The following is an 11,895-nucleotide window of genomic DNA, read 5'->3' as shown; positions in this document are numbered from 1 at the left end:
AGCAACCTTTATCTTCTACCCATATTTTTTTTTCTACAGATGTGCGCTGTCCTTTCTTTTGCAGTTAATCAAGCTTAAGTGCACTGTGTAAGGAATTGCATTCCACTAGAGTGGAACCTGTGTCAGAATTTACGACAAGTCCACCATGTGGCAACATGCAACACATGTAACTAAGTAATCGTTACATGCACTCCTGTGCACTTAAGTATTTACAACTTTGTCAAGGTGCAGCCGTTAAAGTATCGTAAAGCTTCGTTCGTGCCAACTATAAAGTTTGTTGCATGTGTTTGCTGCTGCTTTGTAGAAGATAAATATTTTGTGAGAGAAAAATAAAATTTTGTTTTCGAATGAATTTCTGTCCAGTACTCGAGGCTAATAATAATCAGAATAGGTTAAGCCTTAGGACAGACTTTCGAGCCATGAGCTCTTCCTTTTCTTTTCTGCTTATTTGGCGCTTTGCTAATTTCTTCTCTCCATTTGCAAAGTTGCGCCAGTTTCTTATACCAAAAGGCAAAGGTGTTTGGGCAGACTTTTTCCAAAGCAGTCTTCGTATTTTGATACGCTTATCTATGGTTATGTTATTCTAAAGCTCATATCGATGGTTCCGTGGAAGATCGACCTATCTCGGCAGGCAGTTCGAAAACACCCTAACTTAGAAAACTTTTTAAGAACGCCCTATTTCAGAATTCGGTTCAAAAACGACCTGTCTCAGGTGCCTACTCAAAAATGCCGTATCTCAACTTATTTTCAATAAATTTTCAGTTAAGATACCGTGTTGAAAAGTCTGACATAGCGCGCTTTCGGATCGGCTGCCGAGATAGGCCGATCTTCCACACAGCCGTCGGTATATATGTAATATAGTTTTCGTGTTCGATTCTTAAATCAAGGGTAACGGTGAAAAAATTATGTGTTCGTTTCTTAAAATGTCACATTTTTGTAAGGCAAAAAAGGCACATGTCCTTTGAAACTTTGTCAGGGGGGATGATTGCCCTGAAAATCAGATGGTTGCTTAAAACAACAATATTATGAATTGCGTGAGCTAGTCCAGGACAAGAAGGGAAAAACATGCCCTTTTACAAGGTTGAGTGCAACATCAAACATACAGTGGTCCACAAAATAATAGGAGTGCGTTATTTTGGTCAGTTTTTGCTATTTGTCTTTTGTTTATTTAATGTTTATTATTTTTATACAAATGTCAAGCTGGGTATACAACAAACAACGAATAAATTCAGATTTCAACCTTTGTACAAAAATTATTAAAATTCTGTAAATTTTCACCAAAATATCAAACTTTTTAATCAGGATCTTCAGAGAAAATTCTGGTATGCAGTTTTATAGCCCATTCAATTCTAGTCTGAGGAAGTGCAAGTTTCAAGCTGCTAAAAAATTCCGTTGATTTTTGGCAATTTTTTTTGCTGGCACTGTCCCCATATAAAAGAAAATTGTCGAACATACTTTGTATGGAAAAAACGTGAAACACCTTCAACCGAAAAAATTCTCAAAAATCAACGGAATTTTTTAGCAGCTTGAAACTTGCACTTCTTCAGACTAGAATTGAATGGGCTACAAAACTGCATACCAACATATTTTCTAAAGATTCTGGTTAAATAGTTTGAAATTTTGGTGAAAATTTGCAGAATTTTTATAATTTTTGTACAAACTTGAAAATGTAAATTTATATGGTGTTTGTTGTATTACCAGCTAGGCTTTTACAAAAAAGTACGAAACATTAAATAAACTAAAGACAAATAGCCAAAACAGGTTAAAATATCCCACTCCTATTATTTTGTGGACAACTGTACATATTTTGCACCGTGGAAGGGCACAATTTTTTGGGAGAAACGAAATCATGACAAAAATCCACTGGGCGTTTTGCCATTGCCTGCCGAGGGGCGAATAACAAGTTCCACTCCTAATGTTTGCCATCCTCCTAAATTCGGTAACTTTCTATAGCTATTGGCGGGTACTCAAGTTTTCAAAAGATAGTCATGCACTACTTGTTAAAATAAGTATGTATAATTTTTTTATTTTTTAGCATACGCCGTGCGGATTCAATATCCAAAAACAACTAAATTAACTCAGTCTAATGTCGTATGAATCATAGCGTCAATTTCAATTATATTTATTTATTTGCTACGGCTGTTTTCCGTTTGGGTTGCGGCAACTTTGCCAACACTGCACGCGATCTAAATTTTACTTTCCACATGTGCACGCACGCATCTGTATTTATGGCTACCGCTGCCGCTCAACAAGTATTTCCTTGCGTTCAATGAGTATTCGTATTATTTACTTTTATTTAAATACCTTCATAGCCATATGAACGTGTTTATATTATATTCTTTTATGTGTGCCCACTGGCGCGACCAAGATATGGCAAAGAGGGGGCTTCTTTTCTTTTGCTTATGCAATTTTTTAACAATTTTATTTGCGAGTGGTTAGAGGTGCGCACTACCACTCGGTACGTGCAGGGTTCCATAATTGGTTCGAGCAACATAAAAAAAAAGTTTTTTTTTCTAATAGCGGTCGTGCCTCGGCAGGCAATGGCGAATGCATTTCCTCCACGAAAAAAGTTTCTCAAACAAAAACATTTTTCGTTCGGTCGGCGGCGTTAAACTGTAGATCCCTCCCCTTTGCGTGACGACATCAAGGCGCACATCATAAATCGGAGGATAAGCTCGGCAAAAACTAAGAAATGTGTAAGCTCCAAATATTTTTTATGGGGTCTTGTCAAAAACTGATTCTGGTTTCTCATTGATCCTGGCGACTTCTAGATTCTAAAAATGTCTTTGGTTTGAAAATTACTTAAAATTAACAAGCATCAAAATCTATTTTTTTCCAGTTTTTCAGCGCACGTTTGTGGTTTAAACTTTGTTTAAACACACGAGTTGACTAGATTAGCCAGTTAAATGCCCGCCAGCTGTTCAAGATAAACACAGCTTACGCAATCTAAGCTAAAACTGGCCCTAAGTAGCAAAAATGGTCTTCGAAAAAGGATCGCTTGTAATTTTAAGCACCAATAGGAACCATAAGCCCGTTAAGTCTACCCCTCCCTGGCCACATTCTTGTACACAGATATTTGCAAGTCTATGCATACGTCTGTACATACATACATACATATATCATCATCAATTTACCGCCGGCTGTTGTTTATGAATGAATCAGACTGGAAATATGCACCGACCGACATTGTCGCAGTCATTCTAGTCAGCACAGTAGTACATACATATCTCTTTTTCATACTGCTGCTCTTCAGTGTAAGGCAATGAATTTAGTTTAATTGTGCTTTTAGCTATTTTCGATATTTTAGTCAGTACGTTGCTTGGCTAGCCAAATAAAATTTGGTTTTGCTTGCATTACCGACTGGTTGGCCGCAGTCGAATGGTTTTCAATAATTTTTGCATTATGAATTGTTTCCATGCTTTGCTTTTCTATTCGCCTGTCTATTCGGCTACCGGTTCGGAGATAGATGAAAGGAACACACACACATTTGTATGTACACGCGCCAAGAAATAATAAATTGTTAACCCAGTTCTATAAAAAATCAAATGCGCGTGGCAATAGTTGCAACCACTAAATTAAAACTTAAATATTTCGTCGTATTGTTTTTTGCCTAGTTAGATTATTTCATTGCCAAAAATAGCTTATTGGCGGTAAAAGTGAATCTTGTATTGTTTTGAAATTCATGTTTCACTGAATAGTTTAGTCAGATTATAGATTAGGTTTAGGTTAGAAAGGCGCACTGGAATGACTTGCACTTCCACTCGGAGGCTGACTTGTCATTAATAAAAAGCAAAAAAAATCCACAATTGAGCCGGTCGGCTTTGTTTTTTTTATTTTACCAAGATTTAGCTACTCAGTAGCTTGTCAATATCAAATAAAAGACGGCTTATATTAAAATTATGAGACTCGGTAGGTACAGCGCTTTACTTTTCGAAAGATTAGATCTCGCGTTAAATAAATAAATAGAGTGTAGGATAAAATTAAATTATAATTTTTTCTTGATAATTGATGTTGACTTTTTTGAATTCCTTATTCAGTTTGTGATGTACAACATTAATCAATGAAAATCTTGCATTTCTACTGTTTACTTGAAGATTTTGTATATGGACGATTTTCGCATTCAAAAAACGATTTTAGAGAAGACAGGAGACGATTTCTCACTCCAACGATCTGGCCACATCGCATCGCATATGCATTTTTACAAGTTAATTCAATGTTTAACCTTCCAGTAGTAAGATTGTAGAAATTGCTTTGCTAAAATTCAATTGCTATAAATTTGTAAATGGGTAACAAGTGTGACTAAAATTATGCTACATCAAAGCCTCAGGTATATGTATCACTATGTATAATGGCCAAATAATCTTCCTCTAGACACGTTGCATATTTTTAGGCACATTTGTAGATCGAATAATTATAAATTACTTGAATAAAAAAACGTCCTTTCTACTGAAATAACGAAGCTCTACGCAACTGGCCTACCGATGTAACAATTGGGCGTATTTATTGATAAAAACTAATAATTTAATCTAATCTTAATAATTTCAATCATAATAAACAACATTTGGTTTGCCCATCCGCACTGTTATCAGCGATTGATACCACTCAAAACAAGAAAAGTTTCAATGTATTTACATACATATCGCTCATTAATTAACAGACCCTCATAACTCAAAAGACAAATTTTAAAGAAAATTATGCAAAATTACTCATTACATTATGCTTCATATTGTGTAAAAATTTCGTGCTGAAATCATATGTAGTCACCGCGTATGAAGACAATATGCATAACGTTTTTCTGCATTTTGGCAGAACATTGAAAACTTAAAACGCGCCTCCTGAAAACCTTGGGGTTTCTCAGTTATGTCAGTCTATTAGTAAATGAGCGATAAGTTCTTTATTAAAAATTTGTATATGTACATACATACTACATACGTACATAATCGTACATATCACTCGGTAACAATAATAGAGAAACAATAAAATACTAACTATTTTCTAAAACTAAAGGGATGTCTGCAATATACAGACAACTGGCATCATATTTATGTACATATGGATAACAGGAAAATAAAAAATTCCAACAATCTGCCAAGTCTAGCAGGTTAGCAAACTAGTTTGTGCAATTTGCACTCGGCACCATGACATTTATCACACCCCGCAGTACTTCACCTTGTATGGGTCCATAGTCCACACGTTCGCCATCCACTGTTATAATACCTTCTTTGTCGGAGCAGGGTTCAATGCGGAATGCATGCACCGGCACCACTTCAATATATTCATTTGGCTCCTTTGGTAGGTGTGTACCTGAGCTGGTACCTAGTAGAAACTGTGCCAGTTGTGAACGACTTACGCCAGCACGTATTATAACCAAGTAGATGATGCCATCATTGAGAAGTGAATCGGGCGCGAAAAAGCAGTCTGAGGATAGATGTGTAGTGTAGGCCGCATGTACCATAACATATTCACCCTCTTCGGTATGCCATGTATCTGTGGGCACTGGCTGATCGAGCGTTGGCAGTGTAGACGGTGGCCGACGATTTTCATATTCCAAATTGATCGTTTCAAGGCGGCTTAATACGCTGCGACGCGAGCGCAAACTTTGGGCGGCGAGAGAAAAGTAGGCGGTGTGTTTCGATACAGCTGAATGCCAACTATCAACGTAGGATTGGTTGCTAGCACCATCCAATGAAATGGCATCTGCAAACTCATCATCCTCTTCAGCACCGGCAAGTGGACGAGAGTTGTCTGGCCTTTCGTCTCCCGGTGGGTTTGATATGTCATGAAATTCCTGCACCTCTGGTGGCAAACGTTGTTCCTCATTTGATGTGGAAGAAACCAGCTTGCCATAAGTTTTGCGCTCATTCTTCTGCTCACAACGTAGATAGGAGAGTTTCCCTGTGTAAGTACGTAGACCGATCAGCCGGCGTATGCTCCAGAAGGTGAAGCGCGTGGCGCCAATGGAACGCAAACGCTCACTCTCGATATCAATATCGGCTATAAGACCCCAACCGACTGAGAGGAACGAATAAATCTCACTAGATTTACCTTCTTTTCCTGAATCGATGCGTACAATATCCATCGGCGCACGCTGACCCGCAACGCATGTCAGCGTCGCATATAGTATCGGCTTTGGTTCGTATGGTTCCTTATAGAGATAGGCAATGCTACGCGCGAGTCCATTACCCGAGCCACAGGGTATGATACCTATAGGTAATCCACGCGTGATCGCTCGCCAATCCTCGCGCTCCATTATGCCATTGAGCACTTCAAAGAATAGACCATCGCCTGAAGCGACCACTATGCCACTGTAGCAGCGCAATAGATCGTTGTGTTTGCGCACGAACTCGCGTGCATAGTTGATGTGTGCGGTCACATGTAATTCATATGGCATTTCCGCCTCCTTGAGCAAAGGCGCCACCTGTTTGTGGAACATCTCGCGTCCTTTACCACTCCCGGATTTGGGATTTAGAAAGATAAGCAGTTGTTTCTCACCCAACTGATTTTTGACCGCTGACTGATTGATGCGTATGGCATGTTGCCAACGTTCAGCTACCTTCAAGTTCTCCTCGTAGGTGTCGAATGAGCGAAAGCGCAAAATACGCACTGTGCGCTCGCGACGCACCGAACTCTTATCGCTCGTCTCGCTCTTGATGTAAGCATAAATATGCAAATAGGCGCAAATATCCTTCCGCGTTCCATTTTCCACCTCCGTATCTTCGTCTATGCGCCGACAAGAGACCAAGCTGCCGCGTTGAGATTTCTTCATGCGTGGTCCGCAGCTGCTGCCAATTATATCCGACATTGGTATACGCTGTTCGCAGACTTCATCTTGCGCGCCTGTTTCGCGACGTAAGAAGATTCCTTCGGCTTTCAATTGCACCTCAACCCTGATGGGTTCGTTTTGCTTGCTGTGGTTGATGTAAAAATGTTCGCTCAATTCGATTAGACCATTGGGTGAAACTTTAGCCACACTGGATGTGGGTGTCATCGGCTTACTGGCGCTGCGCGGGGCGGCAGTATCATCGTACACGTAGCTGGTGTCCGGCAGGTCGAGTGACAGCTTCATACATGGGTCCATAATTGCTGCGGCGGCGCAGAAGCTATCTTTGCATATGCCAATAACGTACGGTTTGGCGACAATGAGTTTGCACTAGTTTTGTTTTGTTTTTTTGTATAACTCGTTCTTTAGTAGCAGCTGAACTGGTTTTCGAATGCTAAGTTGTCACCGATTCCGTTTGCCCAAATTTGCGTACCGTTTAAGAGCTTTTTGATTGCTGCTATAACTTTGACGTTTGTTGAGTAGAGCACCGCGACTCACCGATTCCCATTTCATACTAACACCTGCGCTGAAAGGTTATGAATTTCGAAGAAGTTCTACCATTATCGCTAATTCTTTTTTTCTAATTTTATTATATTGAACTTACGACTTTTGTGATTGTTCTGCCAAAACGAATCATACGGACGAATTAACTGCATATGTATGTGTATGTATGTATGTCTGTGTATACGCGAGGGTTTCGAATTTCGATAAGAGTTTTATTATTACGGAATGCTGATTGCTTCGTCACAGCAAGTATAGCGGGTTTCTAACGTTCTTCTTTGTTGTTACTTTGATTTGCTGTTCTACTTTCTCCGCTGTAATTATCTGTGATTATTTGTGTTCTACTCCGATTTTTTCGTCTTTATTTTCATTTACCTTTACTATTTTTATCCTTTTTTTTTGGTCACTGTTTCGGCTTTGTTTTTATTCCATCGCTTCCTGGTATTGTCTGTTCGGAGATCTGTCCACCAACCAGCTTACCTTCACCTCTATTGTGTATTAAACTCATGCGATAAAATATTTCGCGAGCTTGATTTTGCAGCGTGCGATTTGTCCAATGCTTCGCGCTAATATAAAGCTCGCCATTTTTTGTTATTAACTTTTTGTTTGTCGCAGCGTAATTTCATTGTGAGCTGCGAACTGATATCTCGAGAGTGTAAATATGAACATTTATACCTAGTGCGTACATTAGGGTGGTCCAAAATAAGTAAAGTCGGAATTTTGATGCTCTCACCCGCTAGGATTGTTCTATATCGAAAAAATATACACCCCTATTTTTTTATTTTGAAATCAAAAAGTATTTAGAGGTCGCTGAAAGCGCTCAAAGTTTTCCATGTATTTTATATGGGAGAAAACCCACTTTTCGCGGAAATGGTATGGAATTCATGAGAATAATATTTTTCGATCGGAACACTTCGGTTCTCTTCAGGAGACTTCCAATAACTATACCCAATTGTTTATTTAACCATTTTTTAATACTAAAGATTTTTTATTTTTTCCCCCATTGGCGTTTTCTGGCACTTTATAGGGATTTTGGCGGACCTATAAAATATAGTTACTATGAAAAAATGGTTCAAAAATAATTGGGTATTATTACTGGAAATCTCCTGAAGAGAAATGGAGTTTTCCGGTAGAAAAATATGGATTTTCAAGAATTGTATACCATTTCTACGAAAAGTGGTTTTTTTCCATATAAAGTACATGAAAAACTTCGAGCGCTTTGAACGACCTCTAAATATTTTTTGATTTCAAAATAAAAAAATATGGGTACATTTTTACTCGTTATAGAACAATCCTAGGTGATGAGAACATAAAAATTCCGACTTTACTTTTTCACGTGCATTTTTGGACCACCCTCGTGTGTGCTTTTATAGGTGCTTTTCTCCGACAAATCGACTGACTTGAGTTTTGAGTTTGAGCTAAGGTACCTGCGATCAGTCAACGTCGTCGCTGTCGTTGCCGTTTTTCATCTTTGTGTGCTTACTTTTGTTTTTAAAGTAAGCACCTGCGAGTATCGCGTTTGCTTTTAGCAGAAATGGAATTCGTATGCCTAAGTGCAAATATGAGTGGGCGGTACACAAGGCTAAGTAGGTGCTTTCAGTTATGTTGTTCATATAAGCACGCGATTTGTCCACACGGTTGTTTCATGCAACTCTGTATGAGGTAAAACATTTACATAGTTCTTGAAATTACGCTTAGGCTAAGCTTTGTTATAAAATTAATGGCTAATATTATTTTTCATGGCCGTTTGAGTCTTAAATCATTATTTTTCCATCTTTATTATTTTCAAGAATTGGCACATGTATTAACAGGGTTGCATTGGGATGAACTGTGTTTGAAAGCGTGTTCGATCGACTCATTTCTTTTGTTGCATATAAACACTTGCATTTCAAGCGAGCTACACTGCCACGAGTTAATTCGATACCGCGTTTGATGTCATATAAACAAGGAATTTGTTATCCAACGAACACTGAAGATCTTATAAGTATAAAACAGGTGGCAACCTTACTCAAAAAAAAATAATACATTTTTGCACATCTAGAGGCTAGGTCTTTTCGTTTGACAATGACGGTACAGAAAAGATATCTTCGCCAATCAAGATTGAATTTAGTAATTTTCTTAACAGGTGGCAACCCTACTCAAAAGAATAAAACATTTATGTTTGTCTAGAGGGTAATCCCTTTCATTTGACACCTCATTGTTTGTAGTCCAACGAACGGTGCGGATCGTATAATTTTTTAGACAGGCAACCCTATAGAAATTTTAAGTACCAAAGGTCATGCTCCTGTCTATATAGAATATATTAGAGAGAATCACGTCCAAATTCGTTTGGTAGTTTTCGATGTTAGCGCGTTCAAAAAATCTCGACTGTCCTGTATACTATGTACAGAAGATTGTAATTTTTAAATAGGTAGCAACCCTACTAAAAAAATTAAAGCTTTTGTACATGTGAATGCCCTTTCATAAGGTATCTCTTTTTGTAATCTAATAAACGGCGAAAGTCTTTTAACTTTATAAGAGATAGCAACCCTACTCAGAAAAATAATACATTATTACACATCTAGATGCTAAGTCTTTTAGTTTGACAGTGACGGTGTAGAACTGATGCCTACTCTTATTATGATTGAATATAAGACTTTTATTAACAGGTGGCAACCCTATTCAAAAAATAAAACATTAGTACTTTTGTTGAGGTAAATCCCTTTCATTTGACACCTCACTTTTTGTAATCCAACGAACGGTGCGGATCTTATAGTCTTTTAGACAGGTGACAACCCTATTAAAATTCTAAGTAAAAAAAGACCCCTCTCCTATCGATACAGAGTATATTAGAGAAAATCTCGTCAAAGAATAAGAGAAAAATAATTTTACCCAACCAAATGTTTTCAAAATTTGTATGAAAATAATTTTTCTAAAATTTCTTGCTAAAAATAGCGTAATGAGGCACATTCTAATAATATAAACTACTAGCTTTTACCCGCGGGTTTCACCCCACGTCTTTAAACAAACTCATTTATATAAACCTTAACTTAAGCATCTACCATAGATATGACTTCATATCAGTTTTCAAATTCAAGCGATGTATGTCTCCGAAGTTATAGCTGAAACAAAACTCCACGCCTATGGGAGGTGCCACGCCCCCTTTTACAAACTCATATATATATATAGCCTACTATAAGTACCTACCATAGATATGTTTGCATACCAAATTTCAAGTTCATGTGACTTATGGTTCCGAAGTTATGGCTGATTAAAAATTCCACGCCTATCGGATGTGCCACGCCCATTTTTACAAACTCATTTATACATATAAACCTTAACATAGATATGACTTCATATCAAAGTTCAAATTCTTTTGACTTATGGTTTGCAATCACATTTTGTCAATCGATGAAACCTAGATGCGTCAGTATGTAGTGGATTTCAACCCAAAGTTGATGCTGTGGATAAAAAGGGGACAAAAGCTACAAAAGAGATTCATAATGGAAAAGTCTTCGTCAAAGATCGTGGCTTTAATTTTCAATGATAGCAAGGGAATTTTATTTATTAATCAATTGCGACTAGATTTAGCGGCTAGTACTATTTATGCTAGTTTCGTGGGTCAGACACATAACGCAGACATACAGAAGAGATGTGTAAAGCTGGCGCGGGCGCAAGTTTCTGAAAAAAAACGTGCTTGTGCACACCACTCGGGTTGCGAGAGATGCCTCAAAAAACGGTTGGATTAACAGAAATGTGTCAACCACCTTACAGTCCGGAGTGTAACTTTTTGCTTTTTTCATAATTAAAAAAGAGTTACGGACGACAATGAGATGAATGCGGCTATATATTGTCACTGGCATAAATGCACAATATTTACGATGTGAAAAGTGTATTTAATAAAAAAAAAAAAATTTTTATACAAAATATACTATACTTCCGCCAAAATATTTCGGCAAAATATTAAGACTCACTTGTGCTAGACCGATTTGGAAATAACACGAAAAATTTCATTATGTATTTTGATTCGGTTGATACAATTTGTAAACTTTTTATGCAGCCCATTTAAGCTTAAACTCTTCTATCAACTGATGTTCATATACAATTTCATGAGTACCGTTAGACTCTTCATGATCCAATGAACTAAACCCTTTCCGATAAAAAAAAAAAACAGAATTATCGTAAACGTTTCGCCTTGTCCAAAGATATCGGTAACACGCATTAAAAATATTCCGACGAATTGATAACCTTCCTCCTTATTTTGAAGTCGTTTAAAAATCAATTGTATTTATAGACAACTACATTTTTGGAAGTCTTTTCAAATGTGTTTAGCTCACGTAAATCTTAATATTTTCCCGAAATATTTCTGCGGAAGTCTTAAAACATAAAACAAAATTTATAGTCCCGATGGAAAAATAGTACCTTTTTTTTGTATGGAGTGTGATGCACCCTAATACACATACAAAGATATGCTCATTTATTGTAAGAAGATACAAATAGTTTAAGGGATTCGATAAATAACTTTGATAAAATAGCAAACTACATTTAAACGAAAAAAAAAAATTGTGCGTGGATTCCACGCGCGACTAAAGTAA

The 11,895-nt window shown here is 37.4% G+C and overlaps 1 protein-coding gene across 1 annotated transcript; it reads right to left on the bottom strand.

The window, feature by feature from the left end:
* Nucleotides 1–4,643: 4,643 nt before the first annotated feature.
* Nucleotides 4,644–7,870, bottom strand: LOC118733540 (sphingosine kinase 1). Its single transcript, XM_036462968.1, has 3 exons — nt 7,697–7,870; nt 7,425–7,635; nt 4,644–7,346 (listed from the first exon to the last, which is right to left on the bottom strand). The coding sequence occupies exon 3, from the start codon at nt 7,076–7,078 to the stop codon at nt 5,111–5,113; it is 1,968 nt and encodes a 655-aa protein (XP_036318861.1). The 5' UTR covers nt 7,079–7,346; nt 7,425–7,635; nt 7,697–7,870; the 3' UTR covers nt 4,644–5,110.
* Between the last annotated feature and the right edge of the window lie 4,025 nt (nt 7,871–11,895).

This window comes from Rhagoletis pomonella, unplaced genomic scaffold, assembly GCF_013731165.1.
Source record: "Rhagoletis pomonella isolate Grant_MI unplaced genomic scaffold, Rhpom_1.0 Rhpom_scaffold_00002, whole genome shotgun sequence".
NCBI lineage: Eukaryota > Metazoa > Arthropoda > Insecta > Diptera > Tephritidae > Rhagoletis > Rhagoletis pomonella.
This window is presented reverse-complemented; position numbering and strand designations above follow the sequence as displayed.

Coding starts and splice junctions, on each gene's coding strand:
- LOC118733540 (XM_036462968.1), bottom strand. CDS start 7,078: ATGGACCCATGTATGAAGCTGTCACTCGACCTGCCGGACACCAGCTAC.